Source organism: Fimicolochytrium jonesii (genome assembly GCF_025526975.1).
Source record: "Fimicolochytrium jonesii strain JEL569 chromosome Unknown EV422scaffold_1, whole genome shotgun sequence".
In the NCBI taxonomy this organism is placed as follows: domain Eukaryota; kingdom Fungi; phylum Chytridiomycota; class Chytridiomycetes; order Spizellomycetales; family Powellomycetaceae; genus Fimicolochytrium; species Fimicolochytrium jonesii.
Window position 1 is genome coordinate 2,144,980 of NW_026515668.1, and position 15,885 is coordinate 2,160,864.

General features: G+C 55.9%; 8 protein-coding genes across 8 annotated transcripts; 3 read left to right on the plus strand and 5 right to left on the minus strand.

Moving 5' to 3' along the window:
- On the minus strand, window positions 1-2,643 carry EV422DRAFT_33729 (tRNA and rRNA cytosine-C5-methylase). Its single transcript, XM_053066426.1, has 2 exons — window positions 1,976-2,643; window positions 1-1,894 (listed from the first exon to the last, which is right to left on the minus strand). Exons 1-2 carry the CDS (start codon window positions 2,429-2,431, stop codon window positions 53-55), a joined length of 2,298 nt encoding a protein of 765 aa, XP_052930507.1. The 5' UTR covers window positions 2,432-2,643; the 3' UTR covers window positions 1-52.
- A 48-nt stretch (window positions 2,644-2,691) lies between these two features.
- EV422DRAFT_33751 (uncharacterized protein) lies at window positions 2,692-4,259 on the minus strand. Its single transcript, XM_053066427.1, has 2 exons — window positions 3,269-4,259; window positions 2,692-3,183 (listed from the first exon to the last, which is right to left on the minus strand). The coding sequence occupies exons 1-2, from the start codon at window positions 3,890-3,892 to the stop codon at window positions 2,857-2,859; spliced, it is 951 nt and encodes a 316-aa protein (XP_052930508.1). The 5' UTR covers window positions 3,893-4,259; the 3' UTR covers window positions 2,692-2,856.
- Window positions 4,103-5,024, plus strand: EV422DRAFT_33721 (GCN5-like 1). The gene is made up of 2 exons (XM_053066425.1): window positions 4,103-4,250; window positions 4,322-5,024. The coding sequence occupies exons 1-2, from the start codon at window positions 4,190-4,192 to the stop codon at window positions 4,627-4,629; spliced, it is 369 nt and encodes a 122-aa protein (XP_052930509.1). The 5' UTR covers window positions 4,103-4,189; the 3' UTR covers window positions 4,630-5,024.
- Window positions 5,025-5,841: 817 nt separating this feature from the next.
- Window positions 5,842-7,248, minus strand: EV422DRAFT_502942 (uncharacterized protein; the record flags this gene model as incomplete). Its single annotated transcript, XM_053068311.1, has 4 exons — window positions 5,842-5,937; window positions 6,002-6,214; window positions 6,287-7,147; window positions 7,225-7,248. The coding sequence occupies 4 exons, from the start codon at window positions 7,246-7,248 to the stop codon at window positions 5,842-5,844; spliced, it is 1,194 nt and encodes a 397-aa protein (XP_052930510.1).
- A 452-nt stretch (window positions 7,249-7,700) lies between these two features.
- On the plus strand, window positions 7,701-9,191 carry EV422DRAFT_513233 (uncharacterized protein; the record flags this gene model as incomplete). Its single annotated transcript, XM_053069147.1, has 4 exons — window positions 7,701-8,125; window positions 8,196-8,357; window positions 8,436-8,602; window positions 8,675-9,191. Coding segments are annotated over exons 1-4 (745 nt in total), but the record flags the coding sequence as incomplete, so codon positions are not given.
- Window positions 9,192-9,999: 808 nt separating this feature from the next.
- Window positions 10,000-12,485, minus strand: EV422DRAFT_33882 (uncharacterized protein). Its single transcript, XM_053066438.1, has 11 exons — window positions 12,121-12,485; window positions 11,904-12,041; window positions 11,765-11,822; window positions 11,594-11,690; window positions 11,420-11,514; window positions 11,257-11,349; window positions 11,079-11,193; window positions 10,931-11,008; window positions 10,738-10,865; window positions 10,530-10,646; window positions 10,000-10,438 (listed from the first exon to the last, which is right to left on the minus strand). The coding sequence occupies exons 1-11, from the start codon at window positions 12,378-12,380 to the stop codon at window positions 10,043-10,045; spliced, it is 1,575 nt and encodes a 524-aa protein (XP_052930512.1). The 5' UTR covers window positions 12,381-12,485; the 3' UTR covers window positions 10,000-10,042.
- An 89-nt stretch (window positions 12,486-12,574) lies between these two features.
- EV422DRAFT_33833 (Prefoldin subunit-domain-containing protein) lies at window positions 12,575-13,786 on the plus strand. The gene is made up of 4 exons (XM_053066435.1): window positions 12,575-12,775; window positions 12,959-13,032; window positions 13,101-13,212; window positions 13,285-13,786. The coding sequence occupies exons 1-4, from the start codon at window positions 12,722-12,724 to the stop codon at window positions 13,633-13,635; spliced, it is 591 nt and encodes a 196-aa protein (XP_052930513.1). The 5' UTR covers window positions 12,575-12,721; the 3' UTR covers window positions 13,636-13,786.
- EV422DRAFT_33822 (mitochondrial carrier domain-containing protein) lies at window positions 13,704-15,562 on the minus strand. The gene is made up of 3 exons (XM_053066434.1): window positions 14,712-15,562; window positions 14,387-14,555; window positions 13,704-14,323 (listed from the first exon to the last, which is right to left on the minus strand). The coding sequence occupies exons 1-3, from the start codon at window positions 15,140-15,142 to the stop codon at window positions 13,937-13,939; spliced, it is 987 nt and encodes a 328-aa protein (XP_052930514.1). The 5' UTR covers window positions 15,143-15,562; the 3' UTR covers window positions 13,704-13,936.
- Window positions 15,563-15,885: the final 323 nt, after the last annotated feature.

Sequence of the window (15,885 nt, forward strand, 5' to 3'; positions counted from 1 at the left end):
GGTCTTCCCCCACCTCCTACGCTCTTCACAAACTCCCGCCACGCCACCCTCTCTACTGCCCACCCCTCTTCCTCTTCCCCGCCCACTCCTTCCTACTCTGACTCCTACTCTTCGGCGCCTGGTTCGGATCAACAACCTTCCCGACATCCGACACATCCACCTCGATCTCCTGTCCGGCTTTGAGGCGTTCCAGGGCGGCTTTTTTGGCGGCTTGGCGGGATGCGCGGGTTGTTGGGGCTGGTGGTGGTGTTGTTGTTGATGCGTCGTCTTTTGTTGTTGGTGCAGGGGCAGGAGTGGCAGCCTCGACAGAGACCGGGGTGGATGATGCAGACGAGACTTTGATCCCCTTGGATTTCAACCGCCTGATCTCGGCTTGCCTGATATACTGCACGTCCTCCGTCTCATCAAACGCCAGACTTTCCGCAGTCGAAGCAGCTACCGTCTTCTTCCCCTTCCGTTGCTTCTCAGACCCGTCAGCATCCGTGGCAGCCGCCGCGGCAGCAGCTGCCGCCGCCTTATCCTCTGCAATCTTCTTCGGGTCCATGCTCTTCATCCCGGGGAACTTATTCGACGTCTTCTTCAATTTCGCGACAAAGAACCCGTCCATGTTCTGCGTGTGCGGGTAGTACCTCCTCGTGAGGTTCATAGACTGGTGGAACGTTTTTCCGCGGAAGGAGGTGAACCCCTCGCGTCCGAAATCGAGGCTGGAGGGTACGAGTTTCACATTGGGCCGTTTCTTCAGGGCATATTCCACAACTTCCTCGTTCTCCTCGACTGTGACGGAACAGGTGGAGTAGACGAGGTATCCGCCCGTCTTTGATGTGGCGTCGATGGAGTCAATGGCGGCGAGGATGAGTTCTTTCTGGATGTGGGTGAGGAGGCGGAAATCTTCGTCTGATTTGTTGATTTTGACGGAGGGGTCCTTGGAGATGACTCCCGTGCCGGAGCAGGGCGCGTCGAGGAGGATACGGTCGAACCCGCCGATTACGTGCGGGAACTCGCGGCCGTCGTGGTGGGAGACGACGGTGTTTTTGACGCCAAGGCGATGGCAGTTTGCGATAAGGGATTTGAGGCGGTCCTTGTTGGCGTCGTTGGCGAAGAGGCAGCCGGTGTTTTTCTGGAGGGCGGCGATGTAGGTGGTTTTGCCTCCCGGAGCCGCGCACATGTCGAGGATGCGTTCGTGTTCTTGCGGGGCGAGGGACATGACGGGGAGGAAGGAGGAGGCGGCTTGCAGCATGTAGTGGCCGGCAAGGTATTCGGGCGTGGCTCCGATAGGGACTGAAGAGTCGAATATCTGCAGACCGACTTTGGACCACTTGCCGACTGCCTCGAGGTTGACGCCGCGGTTGATCAGCGCCTGCGCCAGATCTCTGCGGCGGGTCTTGAGGGTGTTGGTGCGGATGACCACGGGGCGGGGCACCTCGTTGGCCTCGAAGAACTCGATGGCTTCGGAGATGGGGAACAGGTGGAACAGCTTCTCCAGCAGGAAATCGTTGTACCCGTAGTAGGTGGCGAGATCCTTAATCAGCTGGTCGACGTATTCCGCTCGCGAGCGCTCGGGGTCGCGCAGTTCCTTGAAGTTGTTGAGCACACGGATGATTTCCTGGATACGCGTTTGCACGAGGGAGACGTCCTCGGTAACCTGGGTGTCGCGCTCGACCTCCTGACCGGACGGCAGCACGAATTTCTCGCGCTGGGCGATGTTGGTTTGCATTTCTTCGTCGCCCATGCGTGCGTCCTCGGCGGCTTGCGCGTCGAGCATCCGTGCCTCCTTTTCGACCTCCAGCTCTTCTTCATCCGCGTCGCTGTCGTCGTCAGACCCGAATGCCATGGCTACAGGCTCGCCCTTTTCGCCCTCCTCGTCATCGTCTGACATGCCATCGAACTCATCATCCTGCAAAAAGAAAGCCAAATCTGAAGTGAGTCCCTTGTGCGCGACAGCAGGCCCACACGACGAGAAGTCGAAAATACCCACCATCATGCCCTCATTGTCATCATCATCCAACTCCGCACCATCCCACAGATCCTCTCCAACCTCCTCGCTATCAGACCCAGCGGCACTATCATAAACCTCCTCATTCTCCACGTCACTTCCCTCCTCCTCAACAGGCGCCGCCTTCGCCGTAGTAGTCGCCTTCCCATTCGCGCCCTTCAACTTCTTCGTCGACGGCGCTTCAAGAACCTCCTCTTCACTCACAGCCTCCTCCTCCTCCTCCGCCTGTCGCTTGCCCTTCTTTCCGTTCGCCGCGGAGGGTGACTGCTTCCCAAATGGCTTGTTGTTGGCATTCTTCTTGCCTCCCTTTTTCCCGCCTTTCTTTCCGCCGTCCTTGTTGCCGCCGACAGGCACGCCTTGGATGCGGGCGACTGTGTTTTCGCTCAGGGCTGCAGGGCCCCGCTGTTGTTTCTTGGCTTGACGGCCTCGACTTCCCATTTCTGCGACGGTTTTCTAGTTTCAGGTTTTCGATACTGGTGGAGTTAGAGGGGCTCTCTAAAGTCGGGTTAAGCTAATGAGCTATGAAACAGTAGCGGCCCTCGTATTACAGAGACTGAGTAATTTCCCGAGGTCCTTCTTCGAAACCTTCAGAAATGCGGCAAGAGTCGGACGTTGGCTTTCCAATGGGCCTCGCTTGCACACAAAACGAGGAAAGGAAACTGGGGTGAATGCTCCACGCGATTATATTCAGGAATCGGGCGCGTCACGCTCGCTCACGTGATCGATTCGATGCTACATCGCAAGGAAAGGCTACGGAAAGAGGCCCATATCCACTTCCCTCCTTTCCCAAATTGCCTCATGCCACAAGCACTCTCCTCACGCCCCCAGATACCCTGCCCCCAGGTAGTGCGAGAGTGGTCCCGCTAGTGAACCCTCTGCAAAATCTCCACGAGCCGTTTGGCGCCCAGCACCCATTTCCCCTCCTGCTCGAACGCGGTGGTCATGAGCGAGGTGACGAGGGCGGTCGCGGAGGTGTAGTCGCGGTTCGTCAATGCTGCGTGTGGCAAATGAGGGATGTGAGCGAGAAACAAAAAGACAGGGAGAGTTAAAGGAAGGGTGGGCGACCTCTTACCGGTGGCGAGCTCAACTGTGAGGGTCAGATTATGCGGTGCGATCTGGTCTGAACTGATACGCTCGTACAGGTTCTCCATGCGTTTAGTCGAGTCTTCCAAAATGCGGCGTTGTGATGCCTTTCAAGCACATAACGTAAAAAGTCAGCCCAATCAACCCCATCTAGCCCTCTCCACCATCCCAGAGGTGCATATATATACTCACATCAACAACCCCCTTGGCCCGATCCAATTCCGCCGTAAAGATCCTCACCACATAGGCCTTGGGATCGCCCACACTCGGATTCACTCCGCCGGCAGCTGCAGCAGCAGGAACAGGCGTCGCGGTCCCGCTCCCCGCGCCCGACCCTGTCCCGACACTCCCCGGCCCGCCCTTCTTCTTCCCCGCGATCCCAGAGAGCAGGTGGGAGGGGATATCGTTCCACCCGTTTAGGCCGGCGACGTGGCCTTGGTAGTTGCCGGCGGGTGGGGGCGTGTTGCGGAGATGGGCGGGGTAGGCGGAGTACGCTTGTTGTGGTGGGCCGGCGGGGTGGGATGGGGCGTAGGGCTGTTGTGGGAGGTGTTGTTGCTGCTGGTATTGCTGTTGTTGCTGGTATTGTTGGTTCGGGTCGTGAGGGTGTGATGGGTACGATCCCTCTGGCGCGGGAGTCATCATCGGCGGCGGGGTGCCGTAGCCCGAGGCCGGCGGCGGAGTGCCAAAGCGGCCGGCGTAGGGTTGGGCGAGAGAGTGCGCATGGGCGATGTAGGGTGGGGAGTCGGCGGCGAGAGAGGACGGGTGGGCGAGGTGTTCTGTTGTTTGTGGGTGCGTGGGGTACGGGTGGACTGTCATGGTTGCCGATTTAGGGCGCGAGGCCGAGGACGGTTCTCTGTGTGTATTCTGAATGTGGTGGCGGTAGATGCCGATGCTGTTTGGAGGTTGGGGATGAGTGGGTGGGAGCGCCGGGGTGGAAGTTGGATAGAGATGGAGAGTGGTGGAGAGCAAGATGGCCGCAACCCACGCGGATTCACACTTCTCGTGCTCATCACACAACACACATCACACAGCACCATCTTCCTTCGTTGGCCACCGTAATCACCTTCGCACTACTGCTCACCCTCGAGTGTCAAGACCCATAAACCCGCCACCATGTTCGCCCGGATAGCCCGTGAGCACCACCAAAAGCAAGCCGCCGACAAGCTCACCACCGGTAACCCCCCCTCCCCCTCCCCATCCGCATGCCTCGCCCCACCCCCCCTCTCACACCCCTCCTCCCCTTAGACCACCTCCATAAAGACGCCACGACTTCCACAACCCACCTAACCGATTCCCTCGCGGACTCGCTAAATCTCCGCATCGCCCTCGCCTTCAAAACCGAACGCGACATCGAAGCCGAGTCCAAACGCCTCGCGGCCGCCATCGGGACCTATGAGCGGCAGACGCGGGCGTGGATCGCGATCGTGGGGGAGTTCAATGACGCGTTGAAGGAGTTGGGCGATATCGGGAGCTGGGCGGGCGCGGTGGAGAGGGATTTGAGGGATACGTGTGAGGTTGTTGAGAGGGCCGCTGCGGCAGGGGGGAGGGGGTGATGTGGAGACGGAAGGGGAGATTGATGAATCGATGTGTGGATATGAAACTTGGATGCCAGTCCCGGTCTCTGACGTTCGGACCGCGCGAGGGATACAAATGCCGATCCTCTGGCCTCGATTGGGGCAAGGGCATTCGTACTCCTGCTGACGGAACCCCCGACGATGGGGCGATCCTCCGCTGTTGACATGCTTCATCGCGAAAACCGACGCTGATCAGAGGCTTCTAGTTTTTGGGGACAAGGGCCATCAAAGAGGGGGAAGAACGAGGGCCGAATTGGAGTAGTAGATATCATTGCCCTTCGCACAGCGACATAGGTGTGATCTAGGTCTAGCGCGGCCGGCTCCTGGCGCGGCGTACATCTACACCGACTGTACCTTTTTTTTTGGGGGGGGGGGGGGGGGGGAAGAGGGGGGGGGGGGGGGGGGCCTGCATATGGCTCCATTTTGTGGGACGGACCCAGCCATGGCTTTCGGATGTGCGGACCAGACTATCTATTCTTGCAATAAAGACGTCTTTGATACGTGGGCGGTTTGCAGAGGCCCTTGATCCTGAAGGTGCAATGCGGAAAGTCTGTAAACGGACCGATTATTAGCACGATGTGGCCGGTTTCTTCCCACGTCCCCTTGTTGAGGAACCGAAATCCATAAAAACTCCTATGGTATGCCGCTTCCGCCCTGCAAATCGTATCGGCGTTCGATGATGAGGAGGGTGGGTATATTGTATGTATGTATGTATGTATGTATGTATGTACACGGCGCTAATGGTATCCTATCTCGGGTGTAATCAGATGGTGCATGTGCAGACACCGTTTGGAGAAATTGATACGATTGGTTGATGGGGGGGTCGGAGAGCAAGCGGTGACCAATTCGTCCCGGACCTAGAGAAGGATATCTGACGGGTGAAATTGGGCCAGGCCCGTCCCCCCAATTGTCTGGCTTGACGGGGGACACACCCACGGGTTCTCGCGAGGTGTTCTGCTCTGTCGCCTGGTGGCTGGTCCAGGCGATCCCTCAGGAGGCGCATCAAGGATGCTAGACATTTTAAGTGCAGCCGGGTCTGTTGACGCATTTTACGACCGGCCCGATAAGAGCAGGACCGGGTGGAACCCAGCCTGTTGAAATTGTGAGAGGGGTGGTAGTAGCGGTATGCCCGCCGCGCACCCGATCCTCACCCTGCGCGACGCGGGATGCCATGAAGAAACCGTGTGTTCTTCATTCCGGCGCCATATTCAACAACAATTCCAACAACTTTTGCTGCTGCCCAATCTGCACCGGGTCCTCCGTCACATAATACATCGGTACACCCGCCTGCCAAAAAAAAAAATCAGTCTCACGCTCAAGCCCTTCTCCATCCTCACTCCCCATCACTCACCTCCTCCAAAACTCCCTGCTGCCCCCTCCTCAAAACATCCATCTCCCTAATAATCATCCGATCAAACACGACCAGTTCCTCCTCCAAACGTTGCGCGCGCTGCCGCTTTTCGTGGGCGGGGATGTTGCCGAGGATGTCCATGGCGAGGAGGTCGTTGTCGGCTTTTTTGGTGAGGGCTAGCCGTTTGCTTAGGAGTTGCGTTTCTTTTTCCGTCTATCACATATAAGGAGGGCGTGAGATACGTGATGTGCATGTGAGAAGATGGGATTGACTTCTATTACTTACCTGTGATTTCTGGAGTTCTTTGATCAGTTGGAAGATCTTGCCGTCCTCGCTCAGCTCGGCCAACGCGTGTAGGACAGCGGGAGAGGGTTTGCCTGTTTCGGACATGCGGCCTTCTAGGCGTGGGCGCGGTTTGGGTGGGGAGGACGATGGCTGGGCGGTGGTGTCGTGGCCCTCGTCGGGTCCGAAATCGACGTGGCCCATGTCTGTGTCTGCGCGGATTGTGTCGGTTGAAGTGGGAGTTGACGATTTGGGTTCCGATGACCCGCTGAACCCTCCTGACGATGCATACATTGCCGTCGTCGTCGCCGGTTGCAGTGCAGCTACCGCCGACCCACCCGCATCCGCCCCCTTCTCACTCTGCATCCACATACTCAGCAACGACGACTGAGGCGGCGTTCCGATCCCATTTGGCGGCGGGTTATACCCCACCTGCGACTGCGGCTGCTGTGACTGTGACTGCTGCAACATCTGCTGAAGCATGGATATGATACCACCCGCGGACGCCGACGGTGGTTGTTGATATTGTTGCTGTTGTCCGCTAAACATCGAATATGACTGTGGTTGTTGTTGAGGATACTGGGTATATCCTGAACTGGCTGGTTGTTGTTGAAATGGCTGATACGCCTGTTGCTGTGGTGGTTGTTGTGCTGCTGCTGCTGCGTTCCGCTGATACTCCAGTTTGACTTGCTCGATAAGGAGGGAGGACATTGGCGTTGATAAGGCATTGTTGAATGCTGACGTGGGATGCTGTTGTTGGTACTGGGGTTGCGCGGGTGCTGCTGGTTGGGATAGTTGGGATAGGAGCGAGAGCAGGTCGGTTTGTGGTGGTTCGTTGGCTGCATCTTGCGCTTGTTGTGGCGGCTGAGAAGGTGGAGAAGGTGGTGGGAAGATGGGTGAGTCCACAATGTGGGTGCTGGTTCTGGAGTCCTCTTCCTCACCTGTGAGCCGTTCCAGGAATACATCCTGGAGCCGTCGAAGTGGTCAGCGTTGTGTTCCTTGTGAGTGTGGAAGGGGTGTGTGTGTAAGTGGTCTCTGAGGGCAGCCGGGTTCCTTTCTTGCTGTGCCAAATCGCCGATGCCCAAATGATGCCCAAAGGCTTCATAGGCTTCATGCGAGGCCAACGCAACACGCAACTCTCACGCAGGCAGTTGCGGCTGTTGCTCTTTGCGGACCTCCATTCTCTGCCTCACACAGGCCTCACAACAGGCGACAGGCCACAGGCAATGGCAACAGGCGACCCAGCGACCATCCCCGCAACAGCAACACCGAGTACAGCCAGGCCAGCCCCAAAGGTGAGTTTCCTGAGGTGGGGAAAACCAAACTGCAAGATCACTAATTCCCACCCTCCCTTACATAGCCGCCAACAACAAAACAACAGCTTGGTGCCATCACCCGCGACTCCGCAACGCCGAAATACACCAACAATACCTCTCAGAATTGATCCAGTTGACGGAATCTCAAACCGCTGACTTGCACGCCGCCTTCCAATAACACGCCGCTCTCCCCGCCACCCCCACCACCAACCACAATCTGATTAACGAGCTCGAACGCGAGCACGCAGAGCTATTAGCGGAACTGACCCGCCTTCGTGAGCGCGCGACACAGTCGCTGGATAACTTCACAAAGGAGGTGGTCCAGCCGCTCACGGCTTTGAAGGGAGAGGTAGAGGAGGCGACAAGGACAAAGACTTATCGGCTGGGGGAGTGATCATTCCCCGAGGGATGGGAAATATGGAGACGGCTGTGTGTATGAAGGCGGTTGCGCAGGTGCTGAGGGTGTCGGGGTTTGGCGGGGCAGAGAAAGAGGCGTTTGATTTGTTGGTGGAGACTTATACTCTGTGTGAGTGTGAGAGGATGTGTAAGGAGCGAGATGTGTCTACCACACACTCATGCAATCATTCCCCACGCAGACATGCATGACCTTTTCAGTCGCACAAAAGCCTACACCGAATTTGGCTTACGTACTCAACCGACGTTGAACGATGTGCTCCTGGGGATGGCTGACATGGGCATCTCGCTGCCCGGGCTCGATGAGTATCTCGCGTATTGCGAAAGCAGGGGTGGGCAATCTGGTACGCTTGTGTGTGCGGGATATGTCCGCTGAAACAACGTCTGACTTTACCGTCATCTCTGACTCCCTCCCCACAAAGATATCCGCATCCCCACGCCGACCCGTAGCGAACCCGCCGAATTGATTCCCATCTCGTACGAATCGGACAACTTCACCTACATTGAAACTGCCGCATCTGCTACTACTGCTGCGTGCCCACAACACCTGCCACCATTTCCCAACCCCCACACCTACATTCACAATGAGGTAAGTCATACCGACGCCCTCTTCCTTGTCCCTCTTGATCTCACAATAGTATCTCTTTCACCCTCGTTGTAGCTTACGGTGGAAAGCAAAGACCCATCACAACTCCGCGCCCGAGCAGCCGCGGAGTCAAGACAGGTTGAAATGAATCTGACACGTTTCTTGTCTGATGCTGCAGGGAGAAGGAAGAATGCGCATAACCTTCATTTTCCACAACAACAACAATGTGTAACAAACGCAAAAGCACCGAAGAGTGTAACTATCGCCCTTCCCGCTGAACAACAACAAAAGCTTCGGGACCAGGCTCCGGATCAGACACTTCCAGTGAACTATGAGAGTGGGTGGAGGCGCAAGAGGCGGAGGATACGGAGTGGGGAGTAGTAGAAGTAGTACTTGAGCGGGTTTGTAGATAGGGTGGGAAAGATCAAGATCAAATGGGAAAATGGAAGCGTGGGACCGCTGGGGAAAGTTACATTTTTGGGGAGACTAGGAGCTGCTGTATGAGGAATGGGTTAAGCGAATGTGCGCTCATGCATCTATGTAAATACTCTGTGTATCTACAGTACAGTAGTGGGAGGAACGAAGGAAGACAGGCAAGAAATGGGGACATGTGACTAGCGGGAGTTTAGTTTGCCTCTGGAACACCGTTCAGCTGGACGTTCTCCCGAATTGGTCCCACGAGGGATTCCAGGAATATCCCGCGGGCTCCACTTGCCCACCGTCACCCAACGTCTTTGTCCTTGGGCCCGCCCACTTCGCCCGCGAGTTATGCGCATATGGCCGGCAGTAGCTGGGAAAGGAGCCTCACGCGTCGTCCTGGGCGCTACAGGCGGCGGTTCGGATGGGAAAAGGGCTGCTAAGAAGAGATGAAGGAACTTTGGACAGACTAGCCGACATTGCCAACGATGGTTGAAACGCCCGACGGGTGGTCAGTGGAGTGTCCTCGAAAACTGCCCCCCTCCGACGGGCTGCCTTCGGCAAACAAGCCCACCGCAGCGTAGGATCGGCTCTCTGGATCAGAGCATTCGAGTACTTGAGGGCAGCTTGGTTCAGGGATGTTGGGACCGCCTATACGACATAGCGATCAGGCAAAATATCGACCGCACCCACCACAACAACGGCGGAAATGGACGGTATCCGATCGGCGGCGACGAGGAACAGATCCAGCACCGAACACACGAGAGAGAGATTACTATCATGCGATTCATCCATCTCCCGTCCATCATTCAACTGTTCGACGTGACGACAAGGAAACTTGGCTTTTTCTCGTCATGTTGCTCGTAGAAGGGAAAATGCGAACGGCACTCCGGAGGCGGATAGACCCGAAGCCAGTGATATTCGGGGACAATCACTACTAGCCACACCGCCGTTTCACCGCACGTTGAACGACGCGGATAACTCACTGCCTACAATACGCCAATACGACATTCATGAGGCATTTCCTCAGAGTCTGATCTCCTCCAACACGGGATCCCTCGCAAACGCTCCATCCATCTCATTCGAGATATCCGCCATCGCCAACCCCCCCACCCCCGTCACCCTCGGCGCAGTGAACCCCGACGACGCCAAATTCGGTGCGGCACCATTGCCAGGCGTCCCAGGGATGCGGAGGTCGCTCCCAGACCTCGACAGCGCGCGCGCCCCCGTCTCCTCCTCCTTTTTGTTGCTCAAGTTCAACAAGATACGGTCCATCTGCGCTCTAAGCTGTTCTTGCTCTTCTACGTTCCCTTGTTCTTCGGCGTACATTAGCTGGCGTTTTAGGGCCGGGAGCTCGACGGCGGCGTTGACGGGGGCTTTCTGGAGGGCTTTTCGGGATGTGACCATTTGGCTTACTTCGTCCTGGTGGCGGGACAAGTTCGAATGCCCAAAGTGTGAGATTAGATTAGCGATAGTGACTAGGCAAGGAAACGTCACGTAGATCATGACTTACGCTGCTGAACACATAATTTTTCGCTCGGTCCAAATCATCCCTCTTGTTCTTGACGTGGTGTGCCGGGAATGGGATCTTGTTAAATACCATCGTCTCAGACCATCGTCTGTACTCGCTCTGCGTGCATCAAAAAAGCGCAACTTTCAGTTGCAAGTCCAACGCGAGTTCCACCGTCCGCAAAGTCATGCGCTCCTCCGCCTCTCCTGACCTCGGTTACGGGACTATTCGACACTTTGGAGAAGGTGTTCTCCCTTTGGGCTCCCGCATGATTCATTATTGCTGATTTTGGCACCGGCTTGTCGTCAATTGAGTATGGTCGGGAGGCGGTGGTTACCGCTGCATCATGGGAATGCGCTTCAGAATGGGGCACTGAAGCGTTTGTCGGACGGCGCGAAACCTACCATCGATCAGACATAGGCGGTATACGTTCTTTTTAGGGTCCTTCGCGTCGGCTCCAATTCCATAGCGTACAAAGCAGCCTATGAAGCGATGTAAGCACGAAGACCACCGCACGAGCCGAGCATGCCGGAAAAAACCATGAAATCGAACCTTTCACAGTCTTGTCAAAGAACGGCGCAAACACCCAATCCGTCAGCTGGGCACGGGTGACTTGTATCGACAGGACCTGTTCGTATGTTGGTATGCTTTTCGTGGCTTTGCTTATCTCCTTCATAACGGCAAAAGCATGAGCGATCCCTCGCGATGCTTTTTCCCCGCTCGTCAGTACCTCTTTCCGCCGCACTTCGGTATCCGCATCCAGCCGATCGTCGGATTCGTAATGATCATCATGTACGGAGTCTATCTGCATGGCATTACCATCCTATGGGATAGCCAGATGAGTTCCGCGAAACTACCATAGCGGTTCCATTCTACCCGCAAAGCTTATATACCTTTGCTGCTCGCGAATGCTTCTCCCTTTCTCTTTTGAAGCTGGCCATGGTCTCATCCCGCTTCGTCTTCTCCTTCGTTTGCCGTTTCGCTGGACCTGGCAACACACAAAAGGGCATCAACACCCCTATTCTCCAAGACCCCTCTTCACATCAACGCGGCAGTGATCAACTAACGTTCGTCTTCATCCTCGTTCTGTCGTTTGGGTTTCGTTGCGCCGAACTTCCGCCGCACCATCTTCTTGACTTCTAATCGCTCCTTCATCTTCTCGAGCTGTGAGCCGTCCGGGACATATCGGTGATGAGTATTAACGATGATGGTGCTATACTAAGCAACGGCGCACTTACGCGTCCCCGTCGTTCCGCGATAAGACTCTCACGGTGCAACTCTGACATGGCGTTTAGCCTACGGAGAGTGCCCCCGTCAGATCTCGTTTGCGTCGTACATCCGTCGCCAGCCACATCATGCTGAATAACACGTTCTCACCGTTGCTCATCAGCCGCATCGCCAATCAACGTATCCGGATCCCATGTTTTCACATCAGCCCACTCCTCGTCATCAGAGAGCTCATCTTCATCGTCGGACCCAGCGCCTTCAGACTCGCTCTCGAGCCGTGGTGCTCGTCTATAATCAAAGGAGTCGTGAGCAATCACAACTCTTCATATACTCTGGATCCCAGTCCCACCCGCTATGCTGTGCCTACCGCGTACTCCTCCTCGGCGCCGACCGGGTGGCTGTTTCGCTCGCCTGCTTCCGTGTAGACGCGGCGACGGAAGCTGGTGTTGAGGATGGAGCAGGGGTAGAAGTGACTGCGGCGGGTTCACTGGAGACAGCTGCTGGTGCAGGGTTAGGCGATCCAGGTGCCGTTCCCACAGGGGTTGCTGCTTTTGAGCCAGCTGTAGGGGTATTATCGCCGCTTGCCCCGGCTTGTGCGCCGATGATAGCAAGTAGGGCCGCGTCCATCGTGAAGATAGTCCGTCAAGAGATCACTATTGAGTTCTGGAGGTAGAGTAAGCTCACGGCAGATTAAGTTAATACGGCCGGACGGGCGTAGTTGTCGCAGCTGTCGTGGAGGGTTGATAGAATCAGCACTCGCTGGTACGCGAGGTCAGGAGTGGGACTCGGACTTTCCCAAGGCTCCCTGTGAATTTGAGCTTGAACGTTGTTGCATGCATGCATGCAAGCGTAATCGAATATACTGTACATACATACTGTAAACACTGTTTCGCCAAAGCATACGTAGCTGAGCTACTCCTTAACATCCCGAAGCCCGCAACCGTCAGCCTCACCGATAACGAAAGAAGATGTCGCAATCACTCGAAGCTAACCCAAGGGGGATTCCCCGGGCTCCTTTTGTGGTACGTTGGGCGCCCTCAAAGCGAGTCGGAGTGCTGCGAGACGGATAGGGGGAATTTTGTAGAGCTGGTGGCTTCTTTGGTGGCCAACTTAAGGCACTTGTTGTGGAGCGCCCATTACGCTTGCCCTAAGGATCTCCGGAAGTCAGACGAGATCGTGTAAACTCAAACATGCCCCGCTTCTAGAGCAAAGTTGAGGAATATGCTGCCTCAGAGGCCGAAGTGGAGTCGACGCTGCGGAAATTCCAGGAAATGATCTCGTATGTTGCTTCAGAGCTGGTCAAAGTCGCCCGAACGTGCCGGAGTACTGACTTCGTGGTGACTGCAGGAAATACAAGTACATGCAGGGTCATTTACTGCAGCGCAAACAGAGTCTCGAATCCAAGATTCCCGACATCAAGAAGACGCTGGAGATGGTCGAGTTCCTGATCACTGGTCAGGTATGAATGCATCGATTGTGAGTCTCCAAAATCTCGGATCAGAGTCATGACATCTTGGGTATCGCTTCGCAGGACTCTGAGGAACCATTGACATCCCACTACGAGCTGAACGACACCCTCTACGCCCATGCCCGCCTGACACCCTCCAAGGACGGGAAGTCGACCGTCTACCTATGGCTCGGAGCGAACGTGATGCTCGAGTACACGACAGCGGAGGCACAAACGCTTCTGCAGCAAAAGTTGGGCAGCGCAAAGACATCCCTTACGCAGGTCGATGAGGATCTCGAATTCCTACGAGAGCAGATTACGACGATGGAGGTCAACACTGCGCGTGTGTACAATCATGATGTGAAGATGAGGAGGTTGAGGAAGCAGGCTGAGGGGTCGAAGGCTGGTGCGCCCGCTATCGCTGGGAAGGCGTAGACGGGGGATTCCGGTATCTTGGTAGGATATGTCGTAGGATCCTCATGGGAGGGCATACTTCGCCGTAGTCATCAAAGGAGAGAGCTCAAGGGCGATTGCTCAGCTCCTGCGACTACGCGGTGGGACGGCCGTAACCGTCTGTTCTGCATTGCGGGCGGTATGTTGGGCGGTGGTGTAAATATTCACTTAAGTAAAAAGTCGATAAAGTAGCATGCTATATCAAACTCACAATATGACCGTGGGGCATTGGGACATGTGTGCATGACCTCTACCCGCCCTTTTGGAAACACCGACTCTCTAATCATACGCTATGAATGTCACCAACAGTCCTCGCCCGCCAGTCCTTCAGTATCTCATACACGCTCATCGACAATGTAACCGTCGGCGTAACCCACAGCACTCTCGCAGCGAGACCTCTGCCGAACGCCCTCCACTTTCCTTCGTTCCTCCACATGTCCTTGATGATCGTCACGGCGCTCTCCGTGCCTCCGCCTGCTTGTCGCCGCGTTTTTACGATGTCTAGAGCGTTGGATACGGCGCCGGCTAGTGCTCCGGATGTGCCGGCGCAGAGCATGTATGCGCCGAATGGAAGTTGTTTGGGTGTTGACGTGGTCACTGAGGCGGTTCGTTTGTTGATAAAGAGGTCTGCTTGCCGTTTGAGTTGCTCGTATGCTATGAAGTATGTCATCTGGTGATTGAGGTCAGCAACGAGCCGCTGGTGGTCTAGATCACTAGTAGCTTTGCTACTCACTGTATATGGTACAAATACCCCAAGTGCCAGGAAATACCCCTTGAAGAATCCTCTTATGCCATCTCTTGCGTAGATGGACCGACATAAGGACCATGTACTGACTCCTCGTTTAGACATGCCATCTACAGTCTGGACCTGCATCTTGTTTTTCAACACTTCCATAGGCGTCCTAGCAAAGTTGCGGAAGGCAATCAGCAGTTTGCCATTTGTCCCCATTTCAAAAGGCTGAATCAATCTGTATAACACCTCTCAAGTCGCTTGCGGGCGGCCAAACTCGTACCTTCACCGCGCTCCTACAGCGATGCTCAAGGGTAAGCACACGTACCATAACGCCCCACTCAGAATTTCCGCATTGCAGGACGCAACGGCATGCACTCCTATCGAGCTCTCGTCCCCGAGCCCACCCCACCTCGCCAACAACACTTTGGACTGGTCATAAGCGCCGAGGTACACGCTCAGTGCCGGCACACTGAACACCAGCGCGACCGGTAACCCTCTGTATAGCGCGGTGAAGGACTCTGTTCGCAGGATGTTGCGGACCGTGGAACGAAGATGGCCGACGGAGGATGTGGAGCTACCTGCCGCGCTCTCGAATTGGATGCGGGTTTTGAGGGTGTCGAGGGGATGAGCGAGAGTCCGAGCAACGATGGCGGCGCAGGAGGAGAAGGCGACGTGGCTGAAAGCGTCCGAGGCCAGCAGCCGCCGGCTAAGGGTGCTGCTGCTGCTAGCGCTACTGCCTGTTGCGTCCGCGGCCATGGCCGAATTCAAGTCTTGCACACCGACGAGAAGTTGCTACGAGAGTGAACGTTGGAAAGTTGGAGAGGGGCACGAAGCAGTAGGGTCTGAGTAGGGTCCCAAGACGTAGGCGCGTGACGCTCGCATCCGTACGCTTCTCCGACGGTCGGACTCGAGAGTATCAGGTTCGAATAACCCCCATATATATACGATGGCGGACCAACGCAGATCAGTCCGTGAAATAATGACGCAGATTGTTCTCGTCTCTCATTCCACCTGCATCACAGACGCACTAGGCTGGCTCTACGCCGCACGAGGCTACACTACCATTCAGTCATCGAATGCGTAACGCCAGCGCTCCGCAACGACAGGATGAAACGAGAAGCGCAACATCTGCTTGCCTTCAGCTTTCTGAATACGGGCCAGCTGGAAGCCGCGGCTGGAGCGTTCTTCAAAAGTATCAATAATGGGAATGATACGGATAATCGAGCTGCTGATGGACAATGCCGGGTTGAAGGGGCTGCGGTGGACGTTCATGAGCTCCTTGGTGGCAACCTCGAAGCCCAATCGTAAAAGACTTTGACCACCGCATCGTCCAAGAGGACCTCGCACATGTTCCGGTGCATCTTGACGAGGTTCGGGAGGTCCGTGACAGGAGTTGTTCTGATGTTGACAGCGTTCTCGCCTTTGCGGGATACGGTCATGTTGATGACATAGCGGGCCTGAGGCACGGTAACGGATTCCATGGCGATCAGGTCCGAGTT

What these genes read in the sequence shown, in the direction of transcription:
- EV422DRAFT_33751 (XM_053066427.1), bottom strand. Translation starts at nt 3,892, where the DNA reads ATGACAGTCCACCCGTACCCCACGCACCCACAAACAACAGAACACCTC. An exon ending in GGGCCAAGGGGGTTGTTGAT is followed by an intron (nt 3,184 to 3,268) that starts GTGAGTATATAT and finishes TGTGCTTGAAAG; the next exon opens with GCATCACAACGCCGCATTTT.
- EV422DRAFT_33882 (XM_053066438.1), bottom strand. Translation starts at nt 12,380, where the DNA reads ATGGACGCGGCCCTACTTGCTATCATCGGCGCACAAGCCGGGGCAAGC. An exon ending in GATGCGGCTGATGAGCAACG is followed by an intron (nt 11,823 to 11,903) that starts GTGAGAACGTGT and finishes CACTCTCCGTAG; the next exon opens with GCTAAACGCCATGTCAGAGT. An exon ending in AGCATTCGCGAGCAGCAAAG is followed by an intron (nt 11,350 to 11,419) that starts GTATATAAGCTT and finishes GCTATCCCATAG; the next exon opens with GATGGTAATGCCATGCAGAT.
- EV422DRAFT_33822 (XM_053066434.1), bottom strand. Translation starts at nt 15,142, where the DNA reads ATGGCCGCGGACGCAACAGGCAGTAGCGCTAGCAGCAGCAGCACCCTT. An exon ending in ATTCTGAGTGGGGCGTTATG is followed by an intron (nt 14,556 to 14,711) that starts GTACGTGTGCTT and finishes CAACTTTGCTAG; the next exon opens with GACGCCTATGGAAGTGTTGA. An exon ending in GGGTATTTGTACCATATACA is followed by an intron (nt 14,324 to 14,386) that starts GTGAGTAGCAAA and finishes CTCAATCACCAG; the next exon opens with ATGACATACTTCATAGCATA.
- EV422DRAFT_33833 (XM_053066435.1), top strand. Translation starts at nt 12,722, where the DNA reads ATGTCGCAATCACTCGAAGCTAACCCAAGGGGGATTCCCCGGGCTCCT. An exon ending in AAATTCCAGGAAATGATCTC is followed by an intron (nt 13,033 to 13,100) that starts GTATGTTGCTTC and finishes TGGTGACTGCAG; the next exon opens with GAAATACAAGTACATGCAGG. An exon ending in AGTTCCTGATCACTGGTCAG is followed by an intron (nt 13,213 to 13,284) that starts GTATGAATGCAT and finishes ATCGCTTCGCAG; the next exon opens with GACTCTGAGGAACCATTGAC.
- EV422DRAFT_33729 (XM_053066426.1), bottom strand. Translation starts at nt 2,431, where the DNA reads ATGGGAAGTCGAGGCCGTCAAGCCAAGAAACAACAGCGGGGCCCTGCA. An exon ending in ATGACAATGAGGGCATGATG is followed by an intron (nt 1,895 to 1,975) that starts GTGGGTATTTTC and finishes TTCTTTTTGCAG; the next exon opens with GATGATGAGTTCGATGGCAT.
- EV422DRAFT_33721 (XM_053066425.1), top strand. Translation starts at nt 4,190, where the DNA reads ATGTTCGCCCGGATAGCCCGTGAGCACCACCAAAAGCAAGCCGCCGAC. An exon ending in CGCCGACAAGCTCACCACCG is followed by an intron (nt 4,251 to 4,321) that starts GTAACCCCCCCT and finishes TCCTCCCCTTAG; the next exon opens with ACCACCTCCATAAAGACGCC.